The sequence below is a fragment of the Protopterus annectens genome, chromosome 3.part1 (genome assembly GCF_019279795.1).
Source record: "Protopterus annectens isolate FY-2018-M chromosome 3.part1, PAN1.0, whole genome shotgun sequence".
Taxonomy (NCBI): Eukaryota; Metazoa; Chordata; order Ceratodontiformes; family Protopteridae; genus Protopterus; species Protopterus annectens.
The window spans coordinates 1912498825-1912519896 of record NC_056732.1 but is presented as its reverse complement, the minus strand read 5'-3'; the positions used below and the strand labels follow the sequence as shown (position 1 = coordinate 1912519896).

Here is a 21072-nt window from a genome sequence, read left to right as displayed (position 1 = left end):
AGGCGGAAAAGTTGCATTACTCATTGCCGAGTTTCGACAACTTCCTCAGCTCCCAGATCGATTTGACTGCTCCATAGGCTGGGAATATTCCTGCCCAGGATATAACACTGTCACTCAAGTCCATATGAGTCAATTCGCTTTTGTCTTTTACTGAATTGTGGTCTTTCCAGCCAGCTTCTATCTTTCCAACTGGATTCACAGGTTTTTCAACTGGACCTTCGGGTTTTCGGGCTGCTTCTCTCACGTTTTGTATCTTACCCAAAGGTAATTCTGCAGTATGTCTTATTGTCGGAACCAAATAACCCAAAAAACAACTGCCGGACCAATTCTCAGGTAACCATTTATATGCCTTTTTCCCACAAATAAAATAACAGTTTTCTACTTTAGTACTAATATGCATTAGCCCTGCATGAAACATTTTCTGATCTATAACTGACAATTGTTTAAACAAAACTGGATTTTTGCGAATGTCATTCATAGTTGTTTTCAATGAGTTCAAATACGAGTCATAATTAGTATTGCAAAAAGTATTGCCATTACTATTCTTAATATAACATAGGTAAGATATGGTTATATTACAATTGCTCCAGCCCACCTGGAGGGTATCATTTTATAGAAACATACAACTCCTTTTTGTGTGACAGGTAAAAATAAAGCTATTTTGTACTGTGATCTCACAGTTCCTGTATCGAAAAGTAAATTCTCCCAAGTCTCATTTATCCCCAAAGGGACAGCTGACATTATCAGTCCTCCATATGCTGTTGGTATGGCTGTACAAACCCAGCAATTTGAAATGTTCATAGTCTCTGCATATACACGTTTCATGGCTAGGTATGTGTTAAAATTTGGATGCCAGTCTACAGACGTTTCATCACACCTTCCCACTTTCACTTGTGTGGTTGTGTGTAGGATAAACCACAACAAGAGGAAAATTGTCACAATTACAGTCAATAAATGTACACTCAACAAAATGATTATGCAACATCTCTGGGGTTGATCTAAATTTCTATTCGCTTTGTTTTTGGCCATCTCGGTCTGGTTGTGTATCAGTCACAAAGTTTTTATCAAGCTGAAAGGTCTTTACCGGTTTACAATGCGTCAAATGAACCCAGGATGTCCTCTCAGCCACTCTAACTGCAGTAGGCGTTGCCAACAGAACCTGGTACGGTCCCTCCCACTTTGGACTCGCCCAATTCTTTCTTTTCGTCACTTTCACTCAAACGTATGTCCCAGGAGCCAAGACTGCTTCCACCGGTCTGGTCTGTTCCTTATCTGAAAAAGAGTTAAACTGCAAAACAGATTTATTTGTTAACAGTTTCCTCATATAACTAGCTAATGAACTGTCAGCCTCTTGCTCTGCAGGCATGAGAGCTTTCCACTGAGGCACATAATATGCTCTCCCAAAAACCATTTCAAAGGGAGTCAAACCCTTTACATTTGGAACCGTTCTCATACTCAGCAGTGCTAAAGGCAGACAGTGTATCCAATTCTTTTGGGTTTCCTCTACTAGCTTCCTAAGTTTGCTTTTTAGGGTACCATTGTACCTTTCCACCAGTCCTGCTGACTGTGGGTGGTAGGCACAATGGTTCTTTAAAGAGATACCAAAAAATCTACCAAGTTGGTGGATTGTCTGGTTTACAAAATGTGTGCCATTGTCACTATAAATCCTTTCCGGAATGCCAAATCTAGGGATTACTTCCTTTATCAGGGCTTTCGCCACTGTTGCTGCATCCGGGGATTTTGGTTGGAAAAGCTTCTACCCATTTAGAAAACATGTCTACAATAACTAAACAAAACATTTTCCCTTCACATTTATTCAATTCTATGAAATCCATACAAATAGTATGGAACGGATATGGTGGTATAGGAAAACTTCCTTGCTTGGTTTTAAATGCTCCTTATGCATGGTGCTTGTTACAAGTATGACAAGCTGCACAAAAAACTTTTTTGTGTAGTTTGTGTATCCGTATGTTTGGAATATTCGGTTTACTAACTGTACCATCCCCCCTGTTGAGACATGGCACTGCCCATGGCTCAACAAAGCTGCATATCTAAATAAATTAGACGGCAATATCGGTTTTCTTTCTTTGGAAATGTACAGTCCATTCTCAAGAATTGCACCTCGTTTTACCCATTTTTGTTTCTCCGCTTTTGTAGTAAGTGTCTGCATTGTTTTTAACATGTCTAAATCTAAAATCTCAGAGGGTTGTAATTCCTCATTCAAAAGTAAAGTTTCTGAGTCTGAGGCTGCTTGCTTTGCAGCTGCATCAGCTCGTGCATTGCCTTTTGAAATCTTATCCTGCTGTTTTGTATGAGCTACACATTTACAAATAGCTACTTTGGTAGATAACTGAATAGATTCTAATAACTCCAAAATAAATTACGTATGATTAATAGGTTTTCCAGTGGATGTTATCATTCCTCTATTTTTCCATTGTTGTGCAAATAATGTACTGTAGAAAAAGCATACTGACTATATATGTTCACACACTTGTTTTTTGCTAAAGTACATGCCCTCGTCAAAGCTATCAATTCTGCTGCTTGTGCATATAAGTTGTGTGGTAAGGACTGAGCTTCTAAAATTTCATTGTCTGTAACCACTGCATATCCTACCAGATTCTTCCCTGTAGGACCCCTTCTGCATGAGCCGTCAACGTAATATGTCACCTCGGCATTATCCAAGGGCATATCTGTGAGATCTTGTCTAGGTAAAGCTAACTGTTCAATTTCCTGCAGGCAGCTGTGTGGTGTGCCATCCGCAGGAGTTGGGAGTAGTGTCGATGGATTTAATGTCGTACATCGTTCAATTGTCATATGTGGTTGGCTCAGCAGTATAGTCATACGAAGATGTCTAGCAGGGGAAAGGTATGCCACTTTTTCTTGCAGTAAAATTATTGCAACTGCATGAGGCACTCTCAATGTGAGAGGGTGGAATGACACCACTGAGGGCAAAGCCTGTACTGCCATTGCAGTTGCAACCACTGCTTGTACACAGTGAGGCAAAGATTAGCCACTGGGTCTAACTGTGATGAATAATAGGCTATAGGCGTTGCTTATCCCCATGTTGTTTTAGTACGGCTCTGATGTCATATAACCTTGCTTACAATCTACGGTCTGAAAAACTGTTTGTGATAATTTGAAGTCCTAAACTAATGAAGAAGCTATCAACTGCTTCAACCTGCAGAAAGCGTTTCTGCTTCAGGTGTCCATTGTAAGATATCTTGTGCTGCCATTGGTGTCTTATATCAAGTCAGTCAGTGGAGCAGATTCCAAAGCATAATTTGGTATCCAACTCCGACAAAATTAGTTGTACCCAAGAAAGATCATTTCTTTCTTGGTTGTTGGTTTGGGTGCTTGCAAAATGTGTTTTTCTTTCCTCATCTAGTATTCTACCTTCATTGGATATTACATATCCCAAGTATCTAACTTGTTTTCTCCAAAGTTGTAACTTACTTTTGTTTACTTTGTGTCCTTGTGTTGCAAATTTCAATAATGCTACAGTATCCTCCCTGCACTGTTGCTGGGTGGGGGCTGCTAGCAAGATGTCATCGTAAGTAGAATTTGACTACCTCCGGTGGGTAAACCCTGCCAGGTTGCTAGCCATTTCTTGTGCAAATATTGTTGGACTCTCACAATATCCCTGTGGTAGTTGAGTATATGTATACCTTTTACCCTGAAATGTAAATGCAAACCAATATTGACTATCAGGATGTATAGGTATTGAAAAGAAAGCATTGCTAATATCTACCACAGAGAAATATTTCTGTTGCGGTTCTAAATCGTTTAACAAAGTATGTGGGTCTGGCACCGTAGGTACTCCAGGTATTACTGCATTATTTACAGCTTGTAAATCTTGTACCGTCCGCCATTCCCGTTTGCTTTTAACAGGAAATAGGGGTGTATTACATGGTGAATCAGGAGATTCTACCAGTACTCCTTCTTTGAGTAATGGTGCTATTATAGGCTTAATTCCTATTTCTGCATCCTTTCTCAAAGGGTATTGTCTTTTCTGTGGTCTAAAAGCCGACTTTGGGGTAATTGTAACTGGTCCTGCTGTTCGAATAAGTCCTACATCTGACTTGCCTGTTGACCAAAGAGTTGTTGGAATTTCACATAAAGCCATTTCTTCTTTAATAAGACCTAATCAGCTGTCTCGGCTAGATTGCAAGTGTACAGCTGGATGGGTCTGTGTCAACCAAAGTTTTTGTTTTGTATCCCTTGTTCTGATAGTTCTAAATCAGTCTGTTTCTCCCATCTTGTTACTTTTCTCCTAAGTCTGCCCATTTGACACTTTTGTTCTTTGTCAAGCTGACATGTGGTAACGATTTGATCTATGCAATGCAAGGAATTCTTGAGGTAACGAACAGCTAACTACACTGTTCCCCTCAGTATCCCAGTACAAAATACATAAAACCAATCTAGTTGCACGATTTCTAAACAATTCTTGCTCATACTCTCTATCAGGTCCTGGTGTAGTACAGTAGTATAGAGTACAGTGTAACAAATGCTGTCGATCAGTGTCAAGGGAGGGCTTTACTGATGGCTCGTTCATCAGTTCTCGAGTTCTGCCCTGGACCAGTCGTGACTAGGTCCTGGCTGTACCAGTAAAGTTTCACCTCGATCGCACTAAGGTATCCATTTGTCTCTGTGCCTCCATACCTTGTACAGTTGGAACTACTGCTATGCCAAATATCTGCATAAGGTCCCTGCCCAATAGGTTTACTGGACACTTTGCAGAAACAACAATTTACTTCTCTAGGTCATACCTGAAACAGGGTCAGTTATTGCTATATCATGGGAAAGTGGTTCCCTGTATAACTGTCCATTTGCTTTTACTAGTATATAATCAGGTGATTCTGAATGTTTGGTAACTTGGAGGGTGTATCAAAGTCCGTGCGCTCTAGTCACACGGAATTTGATTTCCTTTCCTCCACCAGAAGTGTAACTTCTGGTTTTGATATCTGCTAAGTAGAGCTCTAGGCTCAATAATGCTAAGTCAAAATTTCACTTTCTTCATCCTCCATATCTACTTGCACTTCCTCTACTCCTTCTGTCACACTTACATTAGTTTTTCTGTTTAGTAACTTTTTCTTGATGATTTCTGACTTTCACATGATGTATCTTCACTATCCATATAGTCAGTCCTCATCTCCTTATCTTCTGTGATTACCTTTTGTTTTGCCTACAATCCCTTGCTAGATGTCCCTTTTTCCGCGCTTGAAGCATTCACTTTTTTTCCTCTCTTCAAAATCTTCTGATCGTTTTGTCAGACTGTTTGTTTCCCTGGGCATTCTTCTTGCCCTTTTTACCTGACTGTAATACAAATACTTCAGCTCCGTCTTCAGCAGTGAAGACTTGTGCCTTCTTTTTCTTTTTACTATTAAAATGTCTTTCAGCATGTCTAGCGTATTCGAGTAAGGCTTGTAGCCTTCCTGTTCGATGGTCTATCATATGCTTAATGGCTACTAATGGGTCTGGCAATGCAACCTTTCAAAAATGCATTTTTTAATTGTTGTTCATATGGGGAATCATTTGTTTGGTTCTCAGGAACCGACATACCGCTATGATTATTAAAACATTCTAGTAATCTAGCATAGTACCCATCTATTGTCTCATTTTCCTGTTGTATGCATTGATTAATGCAAGTCCAGTCTGCTCTGGGTTTCATTTCTCAGAGATTCGGTCTGTCAGACCTTTCACTCTGTTGTCTAACTCAGCGTCACTATGTGGAGTGGTCTAAGCTCTGCATTACGAGGATTCCAGGTGCCACAAATCATGTGCCAATCTGGACCTATAATTTGTCTTACTACTTTTTCTACTTCTTCCCCATTCAAGTGGTAACTCAACCTCATGCCTTGTAAATCTTCTAAACATTTCGTAAAATTAACTTTCGGATGGGGGATTCCCTCAGTAGCCTTCCGGATGTCTTCCGGTGTCCATGGTCTATATACTAAGAGTGTTGGGCCCTGCTCTTCCTGTCCTGCCTGAGGATTTGGAACTTCTATAAGTGGGCATATTTCTTCCTCACTCTCATCCTGTAGATTTCTCTCTATTTGGTATGATTCTGTGTCCCTATGTTTTTTACGTGTTCGGGACCTAGTTTCAATAGGATCTCTAACAAATGGTTGTGGTCTTGCTGAAACTTCAGGATAACGCGGAGGCGGACCAGCCTGTCCACTCGCTTCATATCCTGAAAAGGGTAAGGGAGGGGGCAAGGGAGGAGGAGGAGCTGTTGCTATTACAAAGTTATTATCCTCTTTGTCTAGAAATAATGTTTCTGAATTTTCAGCTTCTGTTCTCTGATTTGCTTCCTCAATCCACTTGTGTGCCTGAGGAATGCCTAATTACGTTGCTTTTGCCTGACCTCCCACATCAGATTTAAGCTTTTAAGGAGTTTAACTAGTGAAGTTTTATCTAGTTTACCATCAAATTCATATTTACTAACCCATTTCGTATAATACCTAACGTTATCAGAAAGTTGTAATTGCATGTATTTCACGTCTTCGTTAGCGGATCTCATAATGTTTTAGTGCACTGATTACCCATGTGAAAGAAAATATTACGTAACCCTTTTTTATCACGTGATATCAAGTTCTCAGTTCCTGTTCACAGTTTATCTAGAATAACTGCCTACCTTATTCTGTTACCCTGATCTCTGACCAAATATACAGTACTTTGTTTTGTCCCTGATCTGCAAAACAAATCTTGACAACAATATACTGTAACCTAGTCCCTGATCTAAAACAGAAAAAGGCAAATTCTTCCTACCTGAGCCTCTGGTATTGAGAAAGTCAAGTTCCGGCTTTTCGGCCACAGATCAGAAAGTGGCTAGCCTCTTTACACGACAATTCAGTCGGAGGTCTTTTCACTCAAGAACTCACATTTTGGTGAATTCTCCTGTTCAGTATTCACCACCGATACGCTCTGATCTGCGGTTTACCAAGGGAATTCCATCTCACGAAGGACCAAACTGTTAAATAAAATAAAATTTCAATACACAGGAGGTTCAGGTTAAAAAGTTTACTAGTGTACACCAGGAGGCAAAAAATGTACAAGTACAGAATTTTGTCTGACATGAAACAGGAAGCACACAATTTTATATAGGTTTAACATTTAAGCTATGCCCACCTTACTGACGTGATATGTCACAGGGCATCTACATCACTTTAGCTTACAGTCCTCTATTCATAAAACTGTTGATGCTGTATATTTAAAAAAACTTTTCCTCTAGATACAATACGGCCTTGCTATTCAGCTGGTCAGACATAATGTCTTTCTGTAAAGTTACTACTTCAAGGTTTCATATCAGTTCGAATACAATAGCAGCTTCAGTCTTTTAATACACGTCTTTGTTCTCTGTTACACTTTCTCCACACAGCTCGCTCAGTAAGACATATACAAGGCCAAATCATTCCAACAGGAAAGAGCAGAAGATTTCATTATTTCACATTTAATTTCCTGACCCAGCAGATAATCACTTGTGAAAAGCATAAACATTAAAACTTGCTAAGCTAGCATTCTACCAGGGTCAAGGATCAGCTTTGCTTCAAGCCACACTGCAGTTTCAAAACTACTTACATTTACACATGAGTTAATATGTACTGTTATATGATTAATAGAATAAAATGCATTATATACTACTTTGCTTTTAAACTAGCATTTCTCATATATTCAAATACACATTTTTCTAACACATACATTGAGGACACTCCTTGGATTCTGGACCCTCAACCAGATTTACAGATACACATGTCAGGACAGTTCCACCCTCTATGATGGCCCTCGGTTGACAGCCTGGCTACTCCACTGGCCGTTAGTTAGGCTTCATAAATTTTCACGGAAGTGGTTCACATTTTATCTTCTTCTCATAAGTCATCTACTAGCAAGATTTATTCCAGCAAATGGAAGAGGTTTTCTGTTTGGGTGCGTACCCAAGGGTGACCCTTACACAGCTCAATTGCTTCAGTCTTGGAGTTTTTGTCTATGCTTTTCCATCAGGGTTCCGCATCAGCTACCATCAAAGTTCATTTGGCTGCGATCTCTAATTTTCATGTGGCTAATGAGCCTAGTCTCATGGCTCATAGACTCTGCAAAGGCATTCCTGAAAAGGCACGCTGTTACTCTGTCCCCGGTCTCGAACCTGTCATGCCTTGTTCTACAAGCCCTTACTTCACCACCTTCGAGCCTGCAGCTACCTGTGACAGCAATCACTTCAGCAAGGCGATTTTCAGAAATTCAAGCCCTCTCTATCAAACCTCCATACTTAATCTTCCATATGACAGGGTTTCTCTTAGACCTTCACTATCATATAGTCAGTCCTTATCTCCCTTATCTTCTGTGATTACCTTTTTGTTTTGCCTACAATCCCTTGCTAGATGTCCCTTTTTCCCCGCACTTGAAGCATTCACTTCTCTTTTTCCTCTCTTCAAAATCTTCTGATCGCTTGTCAGACTGTTTGTTTCCCTGGGCATTCTTCTTGCCCTTTTACCTGACTGTAATACAAATACTTCAGCTCCGTCTTCAGCAGTGAAGACTTGTGCCTTCTTTTTCTTTTTACTATTAAAATGTCTTTCAGCATGTCTAGCGTGATTCAGTAAGGCTTGTAGCCTTCCTGTTCGATGGTCTATCATATGCTTCGTAATGAAGCTACTAATAGGTGCAATGCAACCTTTCAAAATGCATTTTTTAATTGTTGTTCATATGGGGAATCATTTGTTTGGTTCTCAGGAACCGACATACCGCTATGATTATTAAAACATTCTAGTAATCTAGCATAGTACCCATCTATTGTCTCATTTTCCTGTTGTATGCATTGATTAATGCAAGTCCAGTCTGCTCTAGGTTTCCATTTCTCAGAGATTCGGTCTGTCAGACCTTTCACTCTGTTGTCTAACTCAGCGTCACTATGTGGGAGTGGTCTAAGCTCTGCATTACGAGGATTCCAGGTGCCACAAATCATGTGCCAATCTGGACCTATAATTTGTCTTACTACTTTTTCTACTTCTTCCCCATTCAAGTGGTAACTCAACCTCATGCCTTGTAAATCTTCTAAAAATTTCGTAAAATTAACTTTCGGATGGGGGATTCCCTCAGTAGCCTTCCGGATATCTTCCGGTGTCCATGGTCTATATACTAAGAGTGTTGGGCCCTGCTCTTCCTGTCCTGCCTGAGGATTTGGAACTTCTATAAGTGGGCATATTTCTTCCTCACTCTCATCCTGTAGATTTCTCTCTATTTGGTATGATTCTGTGTCCCTATGTGTTTTACGTGTTCGGGACCTAGTTTCAATAGGATCTCTAACAAATGGTTGTGGTCTTGCTGAAACTTCAGGATAACGCGGAGGCGGACCAGCCTGTCCACTCGCTTCATATCCTGAAAAGGGTAAGGGAGGGGGCAAGGGAGGAGGAGGAGGAGCTGTTGCTATTACCAAGTTATTATCCTCTTTGTCTAGAAATAATGTTTCTGAATTTTTCAGCTTCTGCTCTCTACGATTTGCTTCCTCAATCCACTTGTGTGCCTGAGGAATGCCTAATTGGCGTTGCTTTTTTGCCTGACCTCCCACATCAGATTTAAGCTTTTTAAGGAGTTTAACTAGTGAAGTTTTATCTAGTTTACCATCAAATTCATATTTACTAACCCATTTCGTATAATACCTAACGTTATCAGAAAGTTGTAATTGCATGTATTTCACGTCTTCGGTTAGGGGCGGATCTCGCAATGTTTTAGTGCACTGATTACCCATGTCAAAGAAAATGTTACGTAACCCTTTTTTATCACGTGATATCAAGTTCTCAGTTCCTGTTCACAGTTTATCTAGAATAACTGCCTACCTTATTCTGTTACCCTGATCTCTGACCAAATATACAGTACTTTGTTTTGTCCCTGATCTGCAAAACAAATCTTGACAACAATATACTGTAACCTAGTCCCTGATCTAAAACAGAAAAAAGGCAAATTCTTCCTACCTGAGCCTCTGGTATTGAGAAAGTCCAAGTTCCGCTTTTCGGCCACAGATCAGAAAGTGGCTAGCCTCTTTACACGACAATTCAGTCGGAGGTCTTTTCACTCAAGAACCATTTCGGTAACTTCTCCTGTGCAGTATTCGACCACCGATACGCTCTGATCTGCGGTTTACCAAGGGAATTCCATCTACGAAGGACCAAACTGTTAAATAAAATAAAATTTCAATACACAGGAGGTTCAGGTTAAAAAGTTTACTAGTGTACACCAGGAGGCAAAAAATGTACAAGTACAGAATTTTGTCTGACATGAAACAGGAAGCACACAATTTTATATAGGTTTAACATTTAAGCTATGCCCACCTTACTGACGTGATATGTCACAGGGCATCTACATCACTTTAGCTTACAGTCCTCTATTCATAAAACTGTTGATGCTGTATATTTAAAAAAAACTTTTCCTCTAGATACAATACGGCCTTGCTATCCAGCTGGTCAGACATAATGTCTTTCTGTAAAGTTACTACTTCAAGGCTTCATATCAGTTCGAATACAATAGCAGCTTCAGTCTTTTAATACACGTCTTTGTTCTCTGTTACACTTTCTCACACAGCTGCGTGCTCAGTAAGACATATACAAGGCCAAATCATTCCAACAGGAAAGAGCAGAAGATTTCATTATTTCACACATTTAATTTCCTGACCCAGCAGATAATCACTTGTGAAAAGCATAAACATTAAAACTTGCTAAGCTAGCATTCTGCCAGGGTCAAGGATCAGCTTTGCTTCAAGCCACACTGCAGTTTCAAAACTACTTACATTTACACATGAGTTAATCTGTACTGTTATATGATTAATAGAATAAAATGCATTATATACTACTTTGCTTTTAAACTAGCATTTCTCATATATTCAAATACACATTTTTCTAACACATACATTGTGGACACTCCTTGGATTCTGGACCCTCAACCAGATTTACAGATACACATGTCAGGACAGTTCCACCCCTCTATGATGGCCCTCCGGTTGACAGCCTGGCTACTCCACTTCCGTCGTTAGTTAGGCTTCATAAATTTTCACCGGAAGTGGTTCACATTTTATCTTCTTCTCATAAGCCATCTACTAGCAAGATTTATTCCAGCAAATGGAAGAGGTTTTCTGTTTGGGTGCGTACCCAAGGAATTGACCCTTACACAGCTCCAATTGCTTCAGTCTTGGAGTTTTTGTCTATGCTTTTCCATCAGGGTTCCGCATCAGCTACCATCAAAGTTCATTTGGCTGCGATCTCTAATTTTCATGTGGCTAATGAGCCTAGTCTCATGGCTCATAGACTCTGCAAGGCATTCCTGAAAGGTACGCTGTTACTCTGTCCCCCGGTCTCCGAACCTGTCATGCCTTGTTCTACAAGCCCTTACTTCACCACCTTTCGAGCCTGCAGCTACCTGTGACAGCAATCACTTCAGCAAGGCGATTTTCAGAAATTCAAGCCCTCTCTATCAAACCTCCATACTTAATCTTCCATAAGGACAGGGTTTCTCTTAGACCAAACCCTTCTTTTCTTCCTAAAGTGGCTTCCGTGTCTAATCTCAATCAATCCATTGAGTTGCCTGTATTCTTTCCTCAATTTTCAAACAAGGCAGAATTTAAATTTCATCAATTGGATGTACACAGACAGTTATGTTTCTATCTGCACCAAACAAAAGATATCCGGAAGTCGGATCAACTGTTTGTCTCCTTTTCAGAAAACAAAATTGGGTCCCCGGTCTCCAAGGTCACCATATCCAGATGGACATCTAGTTGTATCTCTTTCGCCTACCAAGCGGGAAGAAAAGATCTGCCATTTCCGGTAAAGGCTCACTCTACTCGGGCTGTTTCTACATCTACAGCCTATCAGGCCAGATTGTCAATGGATGATATATGTGCTGCAGCTACATGGGCTTCTCCTTACACATTTGTTTCTCATTACAAATTGGACATGACTTCTAGTGGCAGGTCGTCCTTTGGCTCCACAGTACTCAGGAATATTTTCCTATGAGCCACCCAGGATGTAGGTGCTAGGGACGCTGTCCCACGGGTAAGAATGTAGGCGAGATAGGACTACATAACATCAAGAAGTTATGTACTCACCATAACGTTCGATGTATGTAGTCCATCTCGCCTCACATTCTTACTTACCCGCCCACCTCCCCCCTTCCTGGAGGATCTGGAGGTTAGGTTTTTATTTACAGAGTTCCCTTTACTTTAGCTTATTCTTTTTGTCTGGATGTTGTGTATGCATGGGGTATGAATGAGTATTGCAGCAAACTAGATCTGGGGATATGGAGCAGTGCACCATGGGATACCTGCTTAGCCCAGCCAATAGAAGACTTCGAGCTATAAAAGTTTGGCCGAGTCGGAGCCGATATTCGGCTCCGAACCCATGGGTAAGAATGTGAGGCGAGATGGACTACATACATCGAACGTTATGGTGAGTACATAACTTCCTGATCTCCAGCACCCCCCCTTCCCCTCCCCAAATCAGACTCCAACCCAACTCAACTCAGTCTCCCAAACCAACCCAGTTTCCCCCAGTGGGAAGACTAGTCACCTTTTATCACTATTGCAAAGAGTTTGCCCAGGACAGATAGGTTTTGAAAATCATAAAGGAAGTCTATGCTATTCACTTTTGGGAAAAAAAAACCTTCCTAGTTATTCCACCTCCTCCTCAAAAACAAAACAAAAAAAAAAACAGGAAAATCTGCTTCCTCACATTATAAATGACCCTTTACTACAGGGTTCCATTCAAAGGGTTCCTAGAAAACAAGTGGACACTTTTTCTTGTGCTCAGTAAAGAAGGGATTTGGAGTCCTAGCTTAGATCTCTCAAGTTTAAGCAAATGCCTTCATGTTCCCAATTACAGGATACAAATGTTCCATCCCTTGATCTTTCAAAAGGCATGAATGGTGACTTTGGATTCAAAGGATGCCTACTTTTACATTCCTATAGCCCAGGAACACAAGAGGTACCTATGTTTTCAGGCAGGAGGATTACATTATCAGTTTGTGCCTTACACTTTGGCTTATTTACCTCTTCAAGGGTTTTCACCAAATGTCTGGCACCAGTTATTGCTTTTTGCAGGACACTTGAGTCCATATATACCTTTATCTGGCCAACTGTCTGATTTAGGAAGTGTCTCCATTAGAACTTCAGACAGCCTTACAAATAGTCATAGAGTATTTTCAGAAGGTGGACTTAACCCTCAACCTCTAGAAGTCACAACTACAACCAGGCACAAGGATTACCTTTCTGGGGGCAGTCCCAGCTTTTATACAACAGAAAACCTTCCTTCCTCAGGACTAAGTCCTATTTCTGTCAAAGTAACTCGGAGACCTTTACACCAGTAATGCTATTTCCATAAGAAAGTTCCTTAGGGCTGTAGGTTACATGGCTTCATGCATTATTATAATACCTTTGGCAAAGTTATACATTAGAACATTTCACTGTTTCTTATGAAACATTTGGGTGCAGTGCCTATGGCCACTAGAAAACATGATCTTTCTATTGCCATGCCTATAAAATGACATCCTATGGTGGGAGGAGAGTGTCCATACAAACCCAGGACCTCATTTCACTTTGCCACAGGCAGTATGATTTTTAACTACGTACAGCTCAGGCAGGCCCAGAGGAGCCCACTAGGGTATCTCAGAGTTCAGGGGACTTGGGACAGGCAACAGGCAAAACAGTGTATAAGTCAGAAAGAGATGATGGTAGTGTTTATGGCCATGAAGGCTTCCAGAGACACGCTGACTACAGGAACTCTTCAACTTTGGACAGACAACACCACAGTTATTTGGTATATAAATAGGCAAGTGGGGACACTGTCTTACCAACTGTGCAGGCCGGCTATGAATATTTGGAAACTGGCACAACTCAGGTTAACATCCATAGCAGCCTGCATCCCAGATCTGGGCAATCTCCTGGCAGACCCCCTAAGCTGAACCCTCCTAGACCAGAATAAATGGATGTTAAATTGGAAATCTTTCCGGATCTCATTCACCAGTGAGAGGTCCCAGTCATAGATCTGTTTGCCTCTTCAGAGAACGAACATTTGAACAAGCTATGCTCTAGAACCTGGATTGGCGATCAGATACAATCTCCTTCAGATGGACAGACTTGCTCCTGTCTGCCTTTCCACTCATCCCCAAGGGTGCTTCTAAAGGTGAGGTCTGACAGGCCCAAAATTATCTTAGTTTCTCCTTTTTGGCCCCTGCAACATTGGTTCTCTTCCTTCTATCTCTCAGTGGGAGGAAGACCAAAGTTCTAGCTCATATCATGAACCTTATCTCCCAGAACAAGGGGGCTATAATTCACCCATAGCTCACAGCATGGAAGATTAGATTTTGACCCCATCCACTTTACCCTATTCACAACATGTCTTATCCATTTTGAAAATGGCCAGAAAGTCAAACACTGGAAAGTCTTATTTAGCCAAAATGAAGTCGATTTTCTTATTACTGTCAGTCCAAACGTATTCTGTTTTCACACACATCTCAGATACATGAATACTTCTGTATTCAGGCAAGGCTTATCCTGTTCCAGCATCAAGGTTCATGCTTTTTATCATTTCAGCCTGCCTCCCAAGTCTCTGAGCTCCAAACCCTAATATAAAAGGAGCCCTTCCTTATCTTTTGTAGAGACAGAGTCACCCTTAAAACCAGCCCTCCTTTATGCCTAAGGTGGTTTCAGAATTATCTTTGAAATAGGCCCTTCATCTTCCTGTGTTCTTTCCAAATATACAAAGCAAGGGAGAGAGGATTCCACATTTTTAGATGTGCACAGGCAATTGAGATATTACTTGCACAAGACCAATTTCGCTAACAGATCAGACAAACTGTTAGTAGCATTTGCTGAGGGTAAGCAAGGGAAACGGGTGACAAAACAAACTATTTCAAAACTAATTGCATTAGTTTTTGTTATTCTCATAGTGGCAAACAAATTATTTCTAAAGCCAGGGCTCATTCTAGCAGTCATAAATCTACTCCTACTGCTTTTCTTAAAGTGCCCCGTCAAGCCTTTTTAGAGGCTGCTACTTGGTCATCTGTCTGCACCTTCACTAAACATTACCATTTTGGATCAGTTTTGAGGGCTGGAGCTATGTTCACCTCTGATGTTTTTGTAGAGACTCTCGTCCCCAGCAAACATGCCTTTCCAAACTCCCTTTTCAACGCTATGCGACTTTTCCCAAGAATCAGTACTGCAACATTTACTACTATGAACATGGTACAGTTGTGTCTACACTTGATTGTAGATATTCGAGTGGATCAGTGATGCAGAATCCTTTCATACTCTCCTTCCCCCTGTGTTCCTTCTTTAATCCTTTCCTTGATTTCAGGTGGGTCCCACTTCATCCCTCCTTGTTTTTCTTCTCTTTAGATCAGGGTGCTTGATTTATCCTCAGGACAGTTAGGAAGGCTGTTCTGTTCTCAGGACCACCAGATGTTATAGACTTGACAAACCTGAAGCTGGAGCCAGCTGATGCCCATTTTATACCCTGATGTCCAGATGTCAGTAGTCCACATGGATGTCCACCAGTTGGGGGATGGTGAACAGACTCATATTTGGGTTGCCTACAGGCTTCTACATGACAGGAAGACACAAGAATCAGTACTGCAACATTGATCTACTGGAACATCTACAATTATGATAAGTGTGACACAACAGTACTTTATGCATTACAGTTATAGTTATAACACCTGATTAGATTAAAATAAATGTTATGCCTCTTGAGGAAAGAAGAGGTAACATATAATGGTACTGGTATATCAGGAACAGGGCAAGTCACTGAGGATTTAAAAGGAAAGATATTTTTGTAGAAGAAGACATGGGTAGCTGCTTGCTGGAGATCTTGTTAAAGCAATTGTCAGGAAGTTTTTCAGCTCTGGTGAAAGTGTTAAGTTCATAGTGTAATTTAAGTGACTCTGTTGTAGAACTGGCTTGGAGATATGGCTTGTATTATTAAAATGGTGGAGCAGATATATATAAAATGACTGCTGTTTGTGCACAGGTAGACCAGCTAATTTTTCACTGGTTTATTAAAATAATGGAAAGTAATGTAATGCATAAACTGCAGTTTTGATTTGTTCTTTCCAATTTTAACATTTGAAGAGAATGATTCATGTAATGGGTATAAATAAGCAGGTTGCGTTATCTAGAACTATCTTATGAAACAAGACCATTCGTCAGCATGCAAAAGACATGATAAAAATAGAGGACTTGTGGCTGTATAATGTGTAATTTATGTTTCTTTTTTTTCTTATCAGAATTGCATCCACCAAAGCGGAAGTGACTTTATAAGGTAATACATTTTTACATTACTTTCACATTCTGTCTTTTTTGCGGACAGTGCATTCAAAATACATACTGTGTTCCTTAATCCTTGATTTTTTGTATGTTAATTTATAACTTTACTGGAATGACGGTTAGCTGGCATTAATGTTTTAATAATATGTACTACAGTAAAGTGATTATTCTTCCCTTTCATATATCTTGCTCTTTTAAATTTAGTGTCTCTCCACTTAGCTAAAGCTTAAGTTACCCCCTCTTTCATATGTAACTGCTTAGAACATACTGCATCTCTTAGGATATTAATCTATTTTTTTTTCATCTGACCTCTAAAATCTGCAGCGTCTACTCCAAGACCACCAATTACTGGAGAGCCCACATTCTGCCTCTTAGTAGTCATCATGGGATATTATTGCTTCTGTTTTGCTGCTGGTGAGAGAAGGAGGAGAGTGCATAGATTTCTTACTATTTCTGGTTCAGAAGTGACTGTCTGTGCTTGACCTTCCTGATTCATCTGGTTGCTATGGTTGCTATTTAAGGCATTTACCAGGAAAAGGCTACAACAAGCCTACAGACCCTTACACCATCTGGGACAAGAAGGTGGATCACCAAACAGGCTGTGGCCTGCTTCTCATCTTAGGATCCAGTGCTAATGTTTTGCTTATGATAAGAGAAGAAATAAAGGAGCATTATATCCCAGCAGAGGAAAGCTGTGGTGAGACCAGCACTAGTAGTAGTCAGGCAGTAGTCATTCAGGTGACTTCCCTGTTCTCAGCAGTCATGACAAGCTAAGTCTTTCTTTTCAGTAATAAGTACTGCTTGATTTGCTTCCAACTTCAAAGTGTCTGCCTAAATACTTCAGCCATAAACCATCAGACTCTACTTCTTAGTTTCCCCTCAAGTGTTTGGCAGTGTCCTGTATAGCCACAGATGCCTTGAGTTGACAGTTTTCCTGTAAAAGTACCATTAATATTTCCCCAATATCCAGTTGCACACAGGACAAGTAGTTTGCAGTGACAAGCACTGCCCCCAGAATTGCAAACTGGATATTCCTGACATTACTTTATATTCTCACTCCAACTAAAAAAAAAAAGGTCTGTTGCCATGAATATGAACCTTCCCACAGTCTTGATTACCAGCTTGGTGGATATTGGCATCCTGAGGTAATGCAGAAATTGTCGAAAACACCAAAATCCAAGAGATCCAGTCCAAATAAGCCAGCCAAGTGTGAGCTTTAACGTAATTTTAATCTTAAAAAACAACAATATAGCGTTTTCCCTGCTGATATTTCAGTAGCTTCATCAGAATGAAATCAAGTTGGCGCCAAATTCCTTATTTAAAAATTTTTGAAGTGACGTCACATTTTAAATACAAGAGCTTGCTCAATTAAAGTTACAGTTACAAAGCCAACTCAAGACCACAGCGCAATAGCCAAAAAATAGTACAGTGCTAAAGAGAACTTCAATTATCATGATTATTTTGTAGTTCTTTAGTTAGTTAATTACCCCTATATCCAGGGTTTTTTTATTTTAATGTTTACATTTGTAGATCGAAGAAAACATTTCTTGCGCTGACAGATATAGCACCCAGCTTTCAACTCCCATGCAATAGAGGTAGATTACCAATACAGGTAAATTCTACTTAAGTAATAAAACTAGAAATATTAAAAACATTATAAGAGCTTTAAGGCTTTAAAAATTATGAAACCATTACAGTATTAGTTAAAAATTTGTAAAGAGGCTATTCCAGTCCACTAGTTAATAAGCTGCATAAGACATGTGTATCTATACATCAATCTAATACCTACACTATGTTGAAATCAAAAACTTCATGTGTGCCTAAAAAAAGGACCAACCAAAATTATTTCCTTAAATTATCAACAAGGAAAAAAGGAAATTAGTACTAATAAAAAAGTAATGACATTATCTCATGTAACTCTTAAGTTTAAAGATGCAAGAGATATTACAATGTTCATTAAGGCCAGGGCTGTTAAAAGCTTCCAACTTTATCTGCCACTCTAATTCCTTAATTTCAAGGAGTAACCCATAAGGTCCTCCCCGGATATTATGTGGAATATGATCAATGACTACAAAGTGGAAGCTATGACCACTCTGATCTATAATGTGCTTTGCTAAAGCATTGTCGTCTTTCTTTTTCTTAATAGCATAAATATATTGGTAGATTCTATCCTTAAACCTTTGATCTGTCTTACCAACATAGTATGCCGGACAGCAATCACATATGGCCAAATAAACTATAGATCTTATATTGCAATCCATTTTATAAAAAATGTCATATTTCTTGCCTCTAATTTGAAATTTCGAACCTGTTTTTACAAATTTGCACCAATTACAATGGCCGCATATAAACGTGCCTTTCTGTTTTGAAAAGAAATCCAACTTTTTATTTCTTTCTAACAAGCTTTTGAGATTGTTACCTCTCCTATAAACGATAGAGGGTAAAGTATCAAATTTTTTAGAAAATTGAGGGTTACTGGTAATAAAATACCAGTTCTTGTGTATGATAGATCTTATAGCAGTAGAGTCCAAGTTAAAGGTAGTTATAAAGCTATTTCCAAAATTTGATCCTGAATTACCTAAATTACTACTACTATTGTTACTCTGTGTTGCTGAACTGGTATCAGTTAGGGCAAACCTTGTTGTAAGTGTGTCTATAGTGTCATCAGGGATAGGATGACTACTAGTTAACAAAGGTGCATATAGTCCGATCTGTCTTTTATGTCTGACTTCTTGTGTAAGTTCCAAAATTAGATCTTCAGGGTAATCCCTACTTGAGAACATCCTTCCAAGTGTAATGCATTCTTCTTCAAAACTTTCTACTGTATTACACATTTTTGAAGCCCTGATTAACTGACCTTTCACAACAGATCTTTTTTGTCTATAAGGGTGCTGGCTAGAGAAGTGGAGAAATGAATTGCAATAGGTCGGCTTTCTAAAGATGGAAGAAAGAAAGCCACCTCTTGGGATATCCTTCTCAAGCCTAACATCCAAGTAGTCAATTTCCAAAGTTGAAAAGTGATAGGTAAATTTAAAGAAGTCAGTAGTATTATTCAGATAGTCCACCAAAGTGCCAGCCTCAACATTGTCCCCTTTAAATAAAATAACGATATCATCCAAGTACCTAGTATAATAAGAGACTTGATGTTGAAATTCATTATTGTGTATAAGAAATTGTTTTTCCCAAAATGCAACAAATACATTTGCCACACTAGAGCCGCAGGGCGAACCCATTGCGATGCCCTGTGTTTGCAAATAGTATTGTTGCTCGAATAGGAAAAAGTTAGAGGAAAGGATGATATCTAACAGTTCAGCTACAGTATCAATTTCTAGCTGTGGTGCACCCAGATCACCTAGTATAGTAATAACCCATTCGACAGCCTCATTGTGTGGGATTGAGGTGTATAGATCAACCACATCAATGGTAAGGAAGTTATAGGCCTCGTCGAAAGGGATGTTATTTATGTCATGAAGAAAAGACCAAGAGTCTTTGCAAATGTGGGGGATAGACTTAAGGTATTTACTCAAGATAAAGTTGGAAGCTTTTCTACAGCCCTGGCCTTAATGAACATTGTAATATCTCTTGTATCCTTAAACTTAAGAGTTACATGAGATAATGTCATTACTTTTTTATTAGTACTAATTTCCTTTTTTCCTTGTTGATAATTTAAGGAAATAATTTTGGTTGGTCCTTTTTTTAGGCACACATGAAGTTTTTGATTTTAATACAGTGTAGGTATTAGATTGATGTATAGATATACATGTCTTATGCAGTTTACTAATTAGTGGACTGGGATAGTCTTTTTACAAAATTTCTAACTAACACTGTAATGGTTTCAGAATTTTTAAAGCCTTAAAGCTCTTATAATGTTTTTAATGTTTCTAGTTTTATTACTTAAGTAGAATTTACCTGTATTGGTAATCTATTTTTATTGCATGGGAGTTGGAAGCCGGGTGCTAAATCTGTCAGTGCAAGAAATGTTTTCTCCGATCTACAAATGTAAACATTAAAATAAAAAAATCCTGGATATAGGGGTAATTAACTAACTTGCCCTAACTGATACCAGTTCAGCAACACAGAGTAACAATAGTAGTAGTAATTTAGGTAATTCAGGATCAAATTTTGGAAATAGCTTTATAACTACCTTCAACTTGGACTCCACTGCTGTAAGATCTATCATACACAAGAACTGGTATTTTATTACAGTAACCCTCAATTTTCTAAAAATTGATACTTTACCCTCTATCGCTTATAGGAGAGGTAACAATCTCAAAAGCTTGTTAGAAAGAAATAAAAAGTTGGATTTCTTTTCAAAACAGAAAGGCACGTTTACATGCGGCCATTGTAATTGGTGAAAATTTGTAAGAACAGGTTCGACATTTCAAATTAGAGGCAAGAAATATGACATTTTTTATAAAATGGATTGCAATATAAGATCTATAGTTTATTTGGCCATATGTGATTGCTATCCGGCATATTATGTTGGTAAGACAGATCAAAGGTTTAAGGATAGAATCTACCAATATATTTATGCTATTAAGAAAAAGAAAGACGACAATGCTTTAGCAAAGCACATTATAGATCAGAGTGGTCATAGCTTCCACTTTGTAGCCATTGATCATATTCCACATAATATCCGGGGAGGACCTTATGGGTTACTCCTTGAAATTAAGGAATTAGAGTGGCAGATAAAGTTGGAAGCTTTTAACAGCCCTGGCCTTAATGAACATTGTAATATCTCTTGCATCTTTAAACTTAAGAGTTACATGAGA

The 21072-nt window shown here is 39.3% G+C and overlaps 1 protein-coding gene across 4 annotated transcripts in view; it reads left to right on the top strand.

Annotated features, from left to right (window-relative positions):
• LOC122798823 (ubiquitin carboxyl-terminal hydrolase 2-like) overlaps positions 1 to 21072 on the top strand; it is a 1648319-nt gene that overhangs the window by 1179990 nt on the left and 447257 nt on the right. For all 4 annotated transcript variants that reach the window (XM_044067950.1, XM_044067948.1, XM_044067949.1 and 1 more), the window contains one exon: positions 16261 to 16295. In XM_044067950.1, the coding sequence (XP_043923885.1) occupies positions 16261 to 16295 (35 nt within the window). The remainder of the gene's footprint in view (positions 1 to 16260; positions 16296 to 21072) is intronic.